General features: G+C 48.1%; 1 protein-coding gene and 1 long non-coding RNA gene across 2 annotated transcripts; one reads left to right on the top strand and one right to left on the bottom strand.

The window, feature by feature from the left end:
- The first annotated feature begins 432 nt into the window (after positions 1–432).
- Positions 433–11,274, top strand: PSMC4 (proteasome 26S subunit, ATPase 4). The gene is made up of 11 exons (XM_055554371.1): positions 433–592; positions 1,487–1,585; positions 2,239–2,425; positions 5,862–6,008; positions 6,090–6,199; positions 6,303–6,396; positions 9,933–10,100; positions 10,186–10,262; positions 10,405–10,573; positions 10,797–10,852; positions 11,040–11,274. The coding sequence occupies exons 1-11, from the start codon at positions 557–559 to the stop codon at positions 11,151–11,153; spliced, it is 1,257 nt and encodes a 418-aa protein (XP_055410346.1). The 5' UTR covers positions 433–556; the 3' UTR covers positions 11,154–11,274.
- LOC129632588 (uncharacterized) lies at positions 11,267–16,586 on the bottom strand. The gene is made up of 3 exons (XR_008704595.1): positions 16,336–16,586; positions 13,594–13,784; positions 11,267–11,396 (listed from the first exon to the last, which is right to left on the bottom strand). It is a non-coding gene; the product is annotated as an uncharacterized LOC129632588 (long non-coding RNA).
- Between the last annotated feature and the right edge of the window lie 11 nt (positions 16,587–16,597).

Consider the following 16,597-nt stretch of genomic DNA (forward strand, 5'->3'; position numbering starts at 1 on the left):
ATGGCAGGCTTGGAGCTCCTCACCCCGGGTCTGGAGCCGGGTAAAGGGTGTCACCCTTTACGAGTAGCCTTGGTCTTCCTGGCTCCGCGCGGAGGGCAATCCTCGGGTGCAGCCCACGTGGAAACCCCGTTAAAGAGCCCCCCTCTGCGGAACCCTGCCCAAGCCTCTAAACAAGAAAGAAGAGCACTTGGCCAGATCTGACAGATCTCTAAGAAATTCCCCAGTTTGAAAACCAATGCGGGCAGCGCCGCCTGCTGTCACGAAAAGCAGCGCCGGAAAAAGCCGCGCGAGACTGCGGCGCCGCGCGCTATTGCCTACGTGCACCTCCCCGGGCCCGCCGGCGCGCCCGCGAGGTACAAAGTGCGCAGGAGCAAGTCTTGGGGGCGGAGCTCAGGACGAAGCCGCCCTGCACTTTACCTACCGCGCCCATTCAGCCTTCTCTCAGCGATGTCTTAAACTACGTTTCCCAGAACCTATCCAGGCCTTGCTTTCCGGTGGCGTCAGCGGAAGCGGTGACTGGATTAGGCCGGGCCACACAGAGGCCGGCTTGGTCACTATGGAGGAGATAGGTATCCTGGTGGAGAAAGCTCAGGTCCGGTGGGGCGTGGGTCGCGGGGGAGAGGGCGAAGCCGACCTGGTTGGGATTCTGTGACTCTGGGGGTCCAGGCGTGGGTCTGAGTGATTTCGGAGGCCTCAGTGGAGAGCTTCGTGCCGATCCGAGGCCTGGGCTGGGTGTCTGGGTGGCTGAGTGATGATAGTAGGGCTTGGGAAGCGGGGCTGGGGAAACGGTGACGCTAGAGGTTCTTTGGGGCTGAATGATTTCGAGGTTTAGGTGGAATGCTGTGACATAGCTAGGCCCGGTGGCATTAGGAGTGGGTCGGGTGGTGAGTGATGTATGGGATTCGGCCATGGGGCCGAATGATATATGAGGTTGAGCTGGAGAGCTGACTGATATTTGGGGCTTAGTTGGTGTTGGAGCGCCAAGTAATATCTGTGATCTGGCCGAGTGATGTTTGGGGCCTGCCAGGGAGCTGGGTGACATAAGGGCCTAATGTGAGTTGGAGTTCATGAGGGATATTTGGGGGGTAACTGAGTAATACCAGGACTGTATGAAGGCATGGTGACTTTCACCATCAACTGAGGCATCCCTGTAGTATTTCGAACCTGTTGAGGGCATTGGGGTCTGGTAAGGAGTTGATCAGACATTTAGGCCCTGGATGGGAGTTGGGACATTGAGGACATGTTACAAGTGGCATCTGATACCAGAAGATCTGTTTGGAAGGCTGTGTGACCAAGGAGTTTGTTAAGAGCTGGGTGACTTCAGGAACCTCTTTAGGGGGCTGAGAAGTTCCCAGGATCTATTTAGGGTGCTGAATGATGTCAGGAACCTATTAGGGGCCAAGTGACTTCATGGTGAAGTGGGGAGGGGGGCTTTAGATTCTTTCATAAGGGGACCTTCCAACCTGAGTTTCCTTCCGTGGTCTAGGATGAAATCCCAGCCCTGTCTGTGTCACGGCCCCAGACTGGCCTGTCCTTCCTGGGGCCTGAGCCAGAGGACCTGGAGGACCTCTACAGCCGCTACAAGGTACATTCAAAGCCAGTCCGCAAAATATCAACGTTGTTGTTGTCGTTAGTCACTAAGTCCTGTCTGACTCTTTGTGACCCCATGGACTGGAGCCCACCAGGTTCCTATGTCCATGGGATTTCCCAGGCAAGAATACTGGAGTGCAAAACAGGGGCTCAGTAATAACCTAAAGGGGTGATATGGGGAGGGAGATGGGAGGGAGGTTCAAGAGGGAGGGGACATATGTGTACTTATGGCTGATTCATGTTGATATTTGGCAGAAAACAACAAAATCATGTAAAGCAATTATCCTTCAATTAAAAAATAAATAAAAAAGAATACTGGAGAAGGTTACCATTTCCTTTTCCAGGGGATCTTTACCAGGGAATAAGAACCTGTTGTATAGTGCAGGGAACTCTACTCTATACTCTGTAATGGCCTAAATGGGAAAAGAAACTAAGAAAAAAGAGTGGGTATATGTATAACTGATTCACTTTGGTGTATACCTGAAACTAACACAACATTGTAAATCAACTATATGCCAATAAAAAAAGAAATTAACAAAACCAGTCTGGACCCTGCACAGGGCCCAGCGTCCCATAATTCCCCTACCTTCATTCCTTGGCTCAGCAAGGCCTGGAACCATCCCCTGCTTCTCCACTGTCTGCTCACAGAAGCTGCAGCAAGAGCTGGAGTTCCTGGAGGTGCAGGAAGAGTATATCAAGGATGAGCAAAAGAACCTGAAGAAGGAATTCCTCCATGCCCAGGAGGAGGTGAAACGAATCCAGAGCATCCCATTGGTTATCGGGCAGTTTCTGGAGGCTGTGGATCAGAATACAGCCATCGTGGGCTCCACCACAGGTGCGTGGAGGGGTGTGGTTTACCCATCTGTCCATTCAACAGCTGTTAACTACTTCCTGCCATGTGCCAGGAACTTACAAGGGCAAACAAGGGAACATGGTGTAATAGTGTTTTTCAGAGTATTTTCAGTCTGATGCAAAAGTAGAAATATATTTTACATATTTTGCATACTCTTCCTTTCTTTCTCCTCTATAAGTATGTATATATAACTAATACAGTAAAAGTTTGACCAAAGGATACTTTGCTTCACTGTGGTGTGATACTCTAATTAGTTTTCCATCCTGTTCCAGTCTGTTTTGTTTTAAACAGCATTCTGGTCATGACTATCTAAAATGATTTCACAACTACTACTGAGTTGAGCTGAGTTGAGTTCAGTTCAGTTGCTCAGTCGTGTCCTACTGTTTGCGACCCCATGAACTGCAGCACACCAGGCCTCCCTGTCCATCACCAACTCCTGGAGTCTCCCCAAACTCATGTCCATTGAGTCAGTGATGCCGTCCAACCATGTCATCCTCTGTCGTCCCCTTCTCCTCCTGGCCTCAATCTTTCCCCGCATCAGGGTCTTTTCAAATGAGTCAGCTCTTTGCATCAGGTGGCCAAAGTATTGGAGTTTCAGCTTCAACATCAGTCCTTCCAATGAACACCCAGGACTGATCTCCTTTAGGATGGACTGGTTGGATCTTCTTGCAGTCCAAGGGACTCTCAAGAGTCTTCTCCAACACCACAGTTCTAAAGCTTCAATTCTTAGGCGCTCAGCTTTCGTTATAGTCCAACTCTCACATCCGTACATGACTACTGGAAAAACTGTAGCCTTGAATAGACAGACCTTTGTTAGCAAAGTAATGTCTCTGCTTTTTAATATGTTGTCTAGGTTGGTCCTAACTTTCCTTCCAAGGAGTTAAGCATCTTTTAATTTCATGGCTGCAGTCACCATCTGCAGTGATTTTGGAACCCCAAAAATAAAGTCTGACACTGTTTCCACTGTTTCCCCATCTGTTTGCCATGAAGTGATGGGACCAGATGCCATGATCTTCGTTTTCTGAATGTTGAGCTTTAAGCCAACTTTTTCACTCTCCTCCTTCACTTGCATCAAGAGGCTCTTTAGTTCTTCTTCACTCTTTGCCATAAAGGTGGTGTCATCTGCATATCTGAGGTTATTGATATTTCTCCTGGCAATCTTGATTCCAGCTTGTGCTTCATCCAGCCCAACGTTTCTCATGATGTACTCTGCATATAAGTTAAATAAGCAGGGTGACAATACACAGCCTTGACATACTCCTTTTCCTATTTGGAACCAGTCTGTTGTTCCATGTCCAGTTCTAACTGTTGCTTCCTGACCTGCATACAGGTTTCTCAAGAGGCAGGTCAGGTGGTCTGGTATTCCCATCTCTTTCAGAATTTTCCACAGTTTATTGTGATCCACACAGTCAAAGGCTTTGGCATAGTCAATAAAGCAGAAATAGATGTTTTTCTGGAACTCTCTTGCTTTTTCGATGATCCAACGGATGTTGGCAATTTGATCTCTGGTTCCTCTGCCTTTTTAAAACCAGCTTGAACATCTGGAAGTTCACGGTTCATGTATTGCTGAAGCCTGGCTTGGAGAATTTTGAGCATTATTTTACTAGCGTGTGCTGCTGCTGCTGCTGCTAAGTCGCTTCAGGCATGTCCGACTCTGTGCGACCCCATAGACGGTAGCCCACCAGGCTTCCTGGTCCCTGGGATTCTCCAGGCAATAACAAAGGAGTGGGTTGCCATTGCCTTCTCCAATGCATGAAAGTGAAAAGTGAAAGTGAAGTCGCTCAGTTATGTCCGACTCTGTGCGACCCCATGGACTGCAGCCTACCAGGCTCCTCCGCCCATGAGATTTTCCAGGCAAGAGTACTGGAGTGGTTGCCATTGCCTTCTCCACTAGCATGTGAGATGAGTGCAACTGTGCGGTAGTTTGAGCATTCTTTGGCATTGCCTTTCTTTGGGACTGAGTTGGGACGTACAATTTGAAAACACAGGTGAAGTGAGATTGGGCTCTGGTTGCTGCTGCTAAGTCGCTTCAGTCATGTCCAACTCTGTGCGACCCCATAGACGGCAGCCCACCAGGCTCCCCCGTCCCTGGGATTCTCCAGGCAAGGACACTGGAGTGGATTGCCATTTCCTTCTCCAATGCATGAAAGTGAAAAGTGAAAGTGAAGTCGCTCAGTCGTGTCTGACTTTTAGCAACCCCATGGACTGCAGCCTACCAGGCTCCTCTGTCCATGGGATTTTCCAGGCAAGAGTACTGGAGTGGGGTGCCACTGCCTTCTCCAGGCTCTGGTTAGGACTCAAGTTATTATGTGAGAGCTGCTGTTATTAACATGGGTCTAGGTGCTGCCTTCATGATGGTCATTGTTTCTGCATCTTACCTGTCTTTTCTTGCTTCTGGCCTCTGCTCCTCTAGATCAAGCCATATGATTGTAAAGCTTGTGGGGAAAGGTGTGTGACTGGACCCTGGAGTTGGTAGTGAAGGGAGGGACGGATCCAAAGTGAGTGTGTCTTTGATCTGTTGGACTCGGGGACAGTGGCTGTCCCTGAGATGGCAACATGGGCAGAAAAGCAGCCTTGTCGAGAGAGTGAGGGCAGCCTGGGACATCACAGGGAAGTGTCTGGGAGGCTACAGGACAGCCAAGTCTGGAGGTCAGGAGAAAGACTGAGGCTGGAAGGAGATGTGTGTGTCACTACCATAACTGTAGAAGGTGGACTAGGGAGGTGAGATAGAGGAGTCTGGGCAAGCAAGAGTCTGTGGCGGAGACCTTGATGGGAAAAGAGGAATTCCCTGCTGGTCTAGTGGTAAAGAGTCCCCCTGCCAATGCAGGGGACACAAGTTCAAGCCCTGGTCCAGGAATATTCCACATGCTGCAGGGCAACTAAGCCCATGCACCACAACTACTGAAGCCCGTGTGCCCTAGAGTCCATGCTCTGCACTAGAGAATAGCCCCTGCTCACCGCAACTAGAGAAAGCTCTCTCGTAGAGAAAGCAACCAAGAGTCAGTGCAACCATAAAGAAAGAAAGAAATAAATTAGATGGGAGAGGCTGGTGCTGAATCGGGGCAGGGTCCCTGGGGAGGAGGGAAGGGATTGGTTGGAGAGACATTTTAGGAGGCCAGTGGAAGGCCATGGTGACTGACAGGCTGTGGAGGGAAACAGAGAAAAGCCCAGGACAAGGCTTAGGTCTCTTTAGTGACTCGGGACCACAGGCCTCACTGAGACAGAGACCCAGGAGGAGGAGCACAGTTGGGGGGGAAGATACTGAGAGCACACTGAGACACAGTGAGTGAGCCCTGCCGGGGGACATCCAGGGGCAGGCATTCCAGGGGGCTGCTGGTCACCTGGTCCGGAGCTCAAGAGTTAGGGGTAGAATCTGGAGCTTCTCATTTTCCCCTTTCCCTTCTTGTCCTTTACAAAGGCTCCAACTACTATGTGCGCATCCTGAGCACCATTGACCGGGAGCTGCTCAAGCCCAACGCCTCGGTGGCCCTCCACAAGCACAGCAACGCCCTGGTGGACGTGCTGCCCCCCGAGGCCGACAGCAGCATCATGATGCTCACCTCAGGTGAGGGGGAGCCCAGGGCCAGGGAGGCCTGAAGGGACCCTGCGGGCCAGGCTGGGAGCCCCAGCTCTGCTCTCCCACCAGATCAGAAGCCAGACGTGATGTATGCGGACATTGGGGGCATGGACATCCAGAAGCAGGAGGTGCGGGAGGCCGTGGAGCTCCCACTTACACACTTCGAGCTCTACAAGCAGGTAAGGAGCCAGATCTGGCAGGGGAGGGAGAGGCCGGGTCCACCGGGTCTCCAGCTGGTGATGGACTCCCTGGCTCATCCTTCTGTCCACCTCTGGGCTTCAGATCGGCATCGACCCACCCCGAGGCGTCCTCATGTACGGCCCACCTGGCTGCGGGAAGACCATGCTGGCAAAGGCTGTGGCTCATCACACGACAGGTGAGCCACTTGGCCCCTCCCCCAAGCTCTGGTCTTCTGGGCTTTTCCGACCTTGCCCTCAGCTCTCTCATCCTCCCCAGGAAGTAGCGTGGCATGGCGATTAAGAATGTGGGCTCTGGGGTCAAAGCCCCAGTGTGTGTCTTACTGAGTGGCAATGCCATCCTGGGGAGGTGACTTTACTCTCGTGCCTCAGCTTCCTCATCTAATAAAACATTCATTTCATAGTATGATTGTGGAGAGAATTAATGAAATAATGACATCGTTTTCCTTTGGTGGGTCATGGCCTGTTTGTAATTATGAATTCAAATTCATGGGTTCTAACCAGCATTTTAAAAAGTAAAACAGAACAGAAAACAACAGAGTTCACCCCACATACTAAGAGCTCATATTGTTTGTGCAACTTAATGCACACAAATATGCATACACATATCTGCTGTGGTTGTACAAATATATTTCTTGTAAATTTCAAAGATGTCTGAAAGTCACTGTATTACTGTTTGTAAAAAGCCTAAAAACAGGACTCTTAAAATCTTAATATACTAAGCCAGGGAGCAGTAGAGAGTAGTGGGTAAGCACTGGGTCAGGCCGCCTGGATTTTTGAAATATGGACCTCTTACAACTTCTTATGTAAGGCTGTACTACTTATGTAAGTTAGTTTATGTAACTTCTTGGCAAGTTAGCCTCTATGTGACTCCATTTCCTAATTTTCTGGATTATTCAGAGGATTAAACCAATATAAAGCTTCTAAAACTGTACCTTGGCACATAGCAAGTATAGTAAATATTAGCCATTGTAGTGATCATTCATTGGTTTAGCAGCTCATTGAACTTCTGCAGTCCCCGGTGCTGGGATAGAGTGATGAGCCAGACACGTCCCCTGCATTGGAGAGTTTCCCAGTTTGGCTGAGGAAAAAAGGAAAATAAACACTTCGTCACTCAGTATTTATTGAGCACCTGATACATAACAAGCTGTGTCCTAGGTGCAGAAGACATGGCTGTGAAGAGAACAAAGTCTCCATACCTCATAGAGGTGATGTCTTAGTTGAGGAAGTACTTGAACAGATGAATGAATAGGTCATATGTCACATGGTGCTAAATGCCTGAAGAGAATAATTAAGAGGCAGGGAGATAGGGAAAAACAGGGGCTGTAGCTTTATGTGCCAGGACTGGAGGTGGTCAGAGAAGACTTTTCTGAGGTGACATTTATGTAAAGACCTAGAATACGCTTTTGAGAGATTGAGTCACGTGAACTTCTGGGGGCGGAGTGTGTCAGGCTGAGGGACTTCGCTGGTGCAAAGGCCTTGAGGCAGGTACGTGCTTAATGTCCCAGAACAGTGAGGAGGCCCCTATAGTTGAAGCCGCGTGAGCAAGGGGTCATGGTAGGAAGTGAGCCTGGGTGGGGACAGCCTACAGAGTAGCAGATGCCTCAGGAAAGCAAGGAAGGTAGTGGGATAGCCTCCAGGAGGGTTGTCAATCCATTCTGCATAGGCCTCTCAGAGAGGGGTCCCAGAAGAGAGGTGTGAGGAGTCTGCCAGGCACTCAGTAAGCAGAGGGAATAGCATTTGTGAAGACCAGGGGGTGGGAAAGAACTTACCTAGGGAGTCACGAGTAGTGGTGAGTAGACCGTGACTAAACTCTGTGGGGGCAGGGAACTGGTGATTCTGTCCTTTTGTGTTTCCAGTGCCCGCCCAGTAGCCGAACTGTGGTAGGTGCTCAGAGAATGACTGAAGGAGGGGCTGTGGGACCAGAAGATGAGGCTGAAGAGGTCAGAAAGGGCATGAATATAAATCATCTTAGTGCTAATATAAGAAGGTTTGGCTGTTGTCCTGAGAGCAAGGTGGTTGTAGACAGGCCGAGTTCAATAGAAATACGGCCCTGAAACAATAGAGGCTTGAACTCTGAGGGTTCACTTGTACCCAGATTTTTTCACACGATGCATGGTTGGATGAATAGATGCAAAACTGCAGATACGGAGGGCCAGCTATAAAGTTATACACAGATTTTCTACTACACAGAGGGTCGGCGCCCCTAAACCCTGTGTTGTTCAAGAGTCAGTTGTAGAATGCAAGCTATATATATAATTTAAAATTTTAAGTACTCATTATTTTAAACACGTTAAACAGGTGAACTTAGTCTAAAATATATTTCTTATTGAATTGGTATATTCAAAATGTTATTTTAACATGCAGCAGATATGAAATTTGAGTTTTTTCTATAATTTTTTCATTGTAGTAAAATATATGTAATGTAAAATGTATTATTTTAGCCACTTTGTGAGTGTACAGTTTACAAGTGACATCAAGTGCATTCACGGTCCTGTGCAGTCACCACCACTATCCACTTCCAGAACTTGTTCATCATCCCAAACTGTAACTCTGTACTCATTAAACAATAATTCCCTATTTCTCCCTTCCCACCATCCCTGATAACCCTCTATTCTACTTTCAGTCTCTGAATTTGCCTGTTCTGGGCACCTCATATATGTGGATGAGTCATACGGTATTTATCTTTTTGTGACTGCCTGCTTTCACTTAGCATAATGTCTTCAGGGCTCACCCATGTTGGAATGTGTCAGAACTTACTTCCTTTTAAGGGCCAAATCATATTCCACTGTATGTATAAAGCATATTTTATCTGTTTGTTCATTTGTTGATGGCCATTTATTGAGATGTTTTACTTTTTTTGGTACTGTCTTTTGAAGTCTGGTATGTATTTCACACTTAGAGTACATCTCATTTTGTTTGGACCAACCACATTTCATTTGCTCAGTAGCCACTTGTGGCCAGTAGCCACCATATTAGAGAAGGACAGGGCTACATGCTGCACAGCTCCTAGTTTATGACCAGGTCTACATAGTGGATTCTGTGTCTACTTTCTCTGTGGTACCTGGAAGGAATGTCCTGAAAGTTGCTCCGTGCAACACAACACCACATCCAGACACTAACAAACAAGTTAAACTCTAAGAAAAGATAGAAAGGAGAGGCAGGCCCAGAACAAACCTGTTGTCAACCCCATTGCCACCTGTTATGTCAGAATTATGTGCTTCTGGTTCCTGACTCTCGCATGATATTCAAAGGTGGGTCCTTTGAGCAAATGGAACTGACCTCTTGGTGAGGCAACATGATGCCTTAAGTGTATGAAAAGCCTGTTTTCTTGGTGGTTTTTTAAGCACTCTGAAAATCCTTTTTTTTTTTTTAAATATACATTGGATTCCATTAATGTCTCTAGCTCTATTTTATAGGCATGTTGGAGTACAGACACATTTTTTAAAATATCCTGATTTTTAAATGTTGGGCCAAAAAATGGCACATCCATAGGCAGGAGTCACGATCTGGCCTGCTGGGTCTCTGAGGGGTAGCTAGTCCTCCTGACTGGATCTAGGACCCTGCCCAGGTCATGAGAGAATGACCTGACCACTTGGAGTGGCCATCCAAAGAAATGGATGTCCTCAAGGAATGCTCAGTTTCAGTTAAAGTAGTACGGGGCCCTGCAGGCAGGAGTCCCATTCTCGTCTGACCCCTGTCATCCTGCCATCAGCTGCATTCATCCGCGTCGTGGGCTCAGAGTTCGTACAGAAGTACCTGGGCGAGGGCCCTCGCATGGTCCGGGACGTGTTCCGCCTGGCCAAGGAGAACGCACCTGCCATCATCTTCATAGATGAGATTGATGCCATCGCCACCAAGAGATTTGATGCCCAGACAGGGGGTGAGTGATACCCACACAGGGCCTGGGGTCTTGGGCAGCCTTGCCTATGGGATGCCGTGGGCTGACCATGTTACATACTCTCCAGCTGACAGGGAGGTTCAGAGAATCCTGCTGGAGCTACTGAATCAAATGGATGGATTTGACCAGAACGTCAACGTCAAGGTTTGGGATTCAGGATGGGCAGGGGAGGTGTGGTGTGGGAATCAGGGAAAGATGGAGGCTGGCCTATGAGGGGACAGCTATTGCAGTGGGAGGGAGAGTATAGAAGGGACAGAGGTCTGAGCTGGCCTGTCCCCGATGCCAGGTGATCATGGCCACAAACAGAGCAGACACCCTGGATCCTGCCCTGCTGCGGCCGGGACGCCTTGACCGTAAAATTGAATTTCCACTCCCTGACCGCCGTCAGAAGAGACTGATTTTCTCTACTATCACCAGCAAGATGAATCTCTCTGAGGAGGTTGACTTGGAAGATTGTATCCTCCTCTAGAAGCAAGGGGAGGTCACCGTTGGGAAGGGGGGTTGTATCTCCACCTCTGCCATCACCACCACCCAGATTGAGCAGGTGGGAGACCAAGGTTTGGGGAAGGGGCTGATAACAAAGACAGCCCACAAACAACTTCTGGCTCTGGGCAACTTCTGGCTCTGGGCGTTAACCCTGTCATGCAGGGATTGGTTTCCTTAACACATCTGCCACAGATGTGGCTAGACCAGATAAGATTTCAGGAGCTGATATCAACTCCATCTGTCAGGAGGTGAGTGATGGTTTCTGTCTAGATTGGGCAGGGGTATGTGTGAAGACCCTTCCTCTTGAAACCACTCTGCTGCAGTCCTTCTGTCCCTCATTGCCACCCTGGGTCTTGGGCTGCGTCTGTGTCTTCCTGTACCATCACCGGAGGCGGGGAGTGCAAGGAGTAGGTTTTAACTCATATCCCTTGACAGAGCGGGATGTTGGCTGTCCGAGAGAATCGCTACATTGTTTTGGCCAAGGACTTCGAGAAAGCGTACAAGACAGTCATCAAGAAGGACGAACAGGAGCATGAATTTTACAAATGACCCCTCTACCCAAACCACAGGGGCTGGGGGCTTCTCTCACCTCCCCAGCCTCTTTCCCCAAACCTAGTTCTCTTTCCTCTTTACCCAGGATTGATTTATTCATTAAACAAATATGACTGAATGTGTTTAATTTCTCCTTACAAGTTTAACTCCTTTGGAGAAGCTGGGCCTTGAATAGGATCCTCTGTGCCCCTCCTGCTCTCCTGACAGATACGCAGTTGAGGTACGTGGCCTGGGTTACAGCTTGAGAGAGAAGTAAAGAATTCACATTAAATTTCTTCAGAAATTTGGGGAAAAGGATGGAAAATGAACAGCCCATGACTATAAAATAAAGCCTCTATAATCTCCTCACCCACATTTCCTACAGGTAGAAGACCATTCAAGTTTTGGGCAATTCCTACCTTCTTTACACTCAGTATGTATCAAGGACAGAGGAGCCACCCAGTAGAGTCCCCTGGAGCAGGGATGAGGGGGCAAGGGGAAAGTTGGATGCCTGAGTTCTGTGAATGTCTCTGGCTCTTCTACCATTTCACTGGGGCACAGATGTGTTTGGTCGGATCAGTTCCCACTTTCTCTTGACGTCTCTGTTTAGACCCCTCTCCCTCTGGGGAGTCTTCCCCGATACCTCAAAGGGAAGTAACCCTTTCCCTATGCTGCCCTTGCACCGTGCACATTCTCTGCTTGGGACTTTTTACATTTGCCTCCTCCAGACTGGACTCCCTCGTAATCAGGGATTGTAGCTTGATCACAATTCAAGTCTCGGCTCCCACACATGGCAGATATTCAGTTCATGTTCCTTGGACAAATGTGTGAATGTCACCATATAGTTGGGAGTGAGATGGTAAGAAGGTATAAGGAAAAACAGTCGAGGAATCAGGTCCTTGAAGAGACAGGTGATTCCTCTGTAGATAAGCATGGCAGGTTGAGCAGAGAAGTTAATTAATTCTTCCTCCCTCCTGGCACCTCACGAAAACAAGAGTAGGTTATAAATTCTCGTGGACACAGAAGGAGGGAGGAGATGGCAATGAAACAATTTTGAAAAGACGCAGAAATATGCTCGTTGATGTAGCAGATCTGAGGAAACGTGAACCTGAACTAATGGGAAGTCCAGAAACAGACTCCCATTTTCAGAAACCAGAGGGGCCGGGTTCTGAAGGTGAGGGCAGGAAACAGGAGGATTGCCTGAAAGGCTACATAAAAACCAGAACTGATACACTGAGTGTGCAGGAAACAAATGAGCTGTTGTCACTCCAGGCCCTGTGACCCTTCCCCAGCCTGGCTGAAGACCTCAGATTTACTCTGCAAAGGCTGGGCCAGCAGTTTCCGGGCTGGTGTACCTGGGGCAAGGATGAGACAGGGGCCATGCTGAAGATGAGATATAAGTGCCCTGGGCAGGCAACTGAAGGATTCCTTCTGAGGAAACCAAGCAGCATGATCAAGAGGAAAGTAGATTGTTAAGACACCTGAAGTCTTCACCGTTGATATTCAGTAGCACCTAGTATCAAAACTGATGAGTTTACAAAAGCATATAGTTTAGAAATAATGGAAGTAAGTTTCAAAAGAAAAGGATGACAGGTCCTTGCCTCTTGGAAGTAGACAGGGAAATACAGGGTAAGTGTGCCATGAGAATGCTTTTTTTCTAATACACTTTGTATTCAATATATACTTGACTTTTTTTTTTTCGACTGTGCCACATAGTATGTAGGATCTTAGTTCCCCAACCAGGGATAGAACCCCTGCCCCTGCATTGGAAATGTGGTGTGTTAACCACTGGACCACCAGGGAAGCCCTATACTTGAATTAGGTTTGTTGTTGCTTAGTTGCTAAGTCGTGTCCAACTCTTGGGACCCCATGGAGTGCAGCCCGCTAGGCTCCTCTGTCCAAAGGATTTCCCAGGCAAGAATATTGGAGTGGGTTGCCACTTCCTCCTCCAAGGGATCTTCCTGACCCAAGGATCCAACCTCACTTCAGCAGTTTCCTTCCTTTCTCTCCCTTCTTCAAGAGGACTTGTAAAATCCACTTTTTTTTTTTTTTTTGGCACGGCTTTGTTACTGTTGTTAAGTACCTAATTTAAATGCAGGAGTGATCCCTGGGTCCTGTCACAAAGGGACAAAACACATTGTAAACATCAGTGATAAAGGGCAAAGAGACTGGGAGAAAACCAAAGCCATGTACCCTAGAAATGACAGCAGACTAGTGAAGCTCTAATTGGTAAAAAGTAGTAGCCATTCACATTAGCTGGAAGAAGGGATATCTGGTATATTTTGAGGGTTGCCTAGCAACCTTGTTGTCTATGCTTAGACAAAATTATAAAGTGGCCTCCCATCATTATGGTCTGAGTGACCCTGATGCTGATGTTCTGTAAGACTGCTTATGTCCAACAAGATAATGTGGCTCAGCTGTGAGCACTAAGCTATCTTTCAATACCACTGAGGCCTACCTGTAAGTGTCAGGCCAGTTCCTGGATGTCAGGGACTGCTTTTTTCTGTTCTCAGCTACATGCTACTGCATCACGAAGGAAAAAGTAAGGCCAGTTTGCTGAACAGCCCGACACATGAACACATTGGAAGTGGAGTCTTGAAAGCACATGTTTTCCTTCTAAGGGAAACAGATCCCTTTTCTCTGTCTGCTCTGCAAAGACAAGAGAAAGAAAACACATGTAAGCCTTTTTGTTTTTAATTGTTTTAATTATAATAATACACATAAAGGAGCCCAAAATATAAATGTGTAATGTAACAACTTATTATAAATAGAACACTTGTGTAACCATCATCCAAGGACCAGGTGGTAGGTTTCCACTGAAAAAGAAATTCCTATAAAACTCTTTGCCCAGGAGCAGTAATGATCCATTTTGTGAATACCTCTGCAATTCCTACAATGGGGAGTGTACCCTGGCTTGATAGAACAACAGTTCAGACAAATGTTGATCATTTCTCCAGGTTTCATATATACCTATTCTTTTTTTATTATTATTATTTGGCTGCATCGGGTCTTAGTTGCAGCACTCGAGATCTTTGCTGCCTCATGTGGGATCTTTCGTTTTGGTACACAGACTCTAGTTGTGGTGCGCAGGCTTAGTTGCTCCACAGCACAAAGGCTCCAAGTTCCCTGACCAGGGATTGAACCCACATCCCGCATTGCAAGATGGATTCTTAATCCCTGGGCCACCAGGGAAGTCCCTCATGTATTCTTTAGTAACACTTCCTTTGAGTACAACCAGGATCAGTAAGCATACCTCAGATGAGACTACAGTACATGTACTGCTAAGTTGTTAAAAAGGACTTGATTGATCAAAAATGACTCTGTACCAATGCAGCAACATGACACACATCACCACAGACCAGAAGCCATGTCGTGATGCCACAGATCACACTACAGCCATCCCAGGTGACTTAAACAGTCTTCCATGTCAGCCTCACTAATTTTTATATCAATCTGAGACAGGCCTGGGGCCCTCTGCTTCAGTACTACAATGCTTGCACCTGGACACACCTCTCCTTGAGCTACAAAATACAAAGAAACTATATGGGACTACAAATAACTGTGTGCATACACAGGCAAATTCTGGACCAAAAGATACAAAAAGACAAAAAAAAAAAACTGCCCCCCAAACCCCAAATGCCATTTCTGAAGAGCTGGAAGCAAAAGCAGGGTTACTGCACATGCCCCCCTGCACTCAACACCACCAGAGGGTGGGCAAACCACCTAAGCTACCCCTCCAGTCTGACCCCTGGACACACCCCTACCCTCACTCCATATAAGAAACGAGCTCACACCCACCCCTTAGGGAGCAAACAAGGGAACCTGTTATGCTCCCTACTGCAGCCCGCAGGAGCCCCAGTAAAGCCTTGTGTGAATTTCTTGTCTGGCCTTTAGTCAATTTCTATTGATTGAGGAAGGCCAAGAACCATATATATAATTGTGAGTTCAAACCATTACATCTAGTTTCAACCTACCATCCCAAGGTTCATTCTAGTCATCTCCTTTTCCATGTCTGAGGTTCCCCGCTGATAGGGAGAAGCTTGGCTGCTCCCATTGCACTTGATATATTTACTTATATTTGATCAGAATCCCAGGCCCAATGCCTCAAGCCACTCCCTGCATGACCACCCTCCTCATCCTGCTCAGGCTCCAAGCCCATCTTACAGCTTTAGGACTGAATTGCTCAGAAAGGGGAGAGGGAGTACAGAATGTGTTATCATCTGACTAATTGTGGGCTCACTATTCTATGGCACACTGCCTTCCCAAGCATAAAGGGAAATATTTTTTCAGTCCAAGATTCTCAAAAGTATCTGCCACAGACCCATAACATCACAGAAGAGTGGAAAGAATTCCTTCATATTAAAAAAAAATTACTATGATTTTCCATTTTTCTCTATGAAAAAATTCATTCAATTCTATGTGTGTGTGAGTCACTCAGTCGAGTCCGACTCTGGAACTCCATGGACTGTAGCCAGCCAGGCTCCTCTGTCCATGGAGTTCTCCTGGCAAGAATATTGGAGTGGGTTGCCATGCCCTTCTCCAGGGGATCTTCCTGACCCAGGGATCCAACCCAGGTCTCCTGCATTGCAGCCAGATGCTTTACCTTCTGAGCTACTAGGGAAGTCCATTCATTCTATACAAACAGGCAAAATTGTTTGAGAGATAAATGACAAATCTTCTGCTCAAGTCGTGAAACACAGCTGATGCTGCAAGAAGATGCAACGTATTCTTTTTATAACAGATCTGTGGCTCATATGATCACACACGCGTACCAGTCACAAGGCCACTGGCACCCGTGAAGTACCACACGCAGACACTCAGATTCACGGACCTATCTCCACATAGCCTGACTTGCACCCGCCGCTCAACCAGCCCCGCCACACAGCAACCCGCATACCCACCCCATCACACACACATCACCCCAGTCACACTCCAGCACAGCCACGGTCTCCAACGCGCCTCTCACCTCACTGCTCAGTCACGAATCACACTCCAGGCCGTGGACTCCTTCCAGTTAGGTGCTGCTTCAGCACACGCCGTCTGGCACTCAAAGAATTACACACACGCAGAAACACAACTCATTCTCAGCCGAAGGCACAGTCGGTCCCGCAACCCTCACAGCAGCAAACACACACACGTACACACGCTCACGAGGCCGGTACATAGGGACACACGCCTGTGAACCACGCGCCGGAACTACCTCGAGGGAAGAATCTGACAGAATCCGCCTCGCACGCGGTAGGCCTCAGGGCGGCACCACGGACGCACTCGGCTGTCAAGACTCTGGACTCCATTGTCTGGAGGTCTGTCGAGGCTCGCATAGCCGGGACTGCTCCCGGTGAGTTCTGTCAGCTCACCGCGCGAGTACGCGGGTACCAGAGTCCGGGACGAGAGCCGCCCCGTCCGAGCGTGTCTGCGCCTGCGCACTCAGAGCCCAAGCCCACCGGCTACCGACCGTGGAC

This window comes from Bubalus kerabau, chromosome 17 (genome assembly GCF_029407905.1).
Source record: "Bubalus kerabau isolate K-KA32 ecotype Philippines breed swamp buffalo chromosome 17, PCC_UOA_SB_1v2, whole genome shotgun sequence".
NCBI lineage: Eukaryota > Metazoa > Chordata > Mammalia > Artiodactyla > Bovidae > Bubalus > Bubalus kerabau.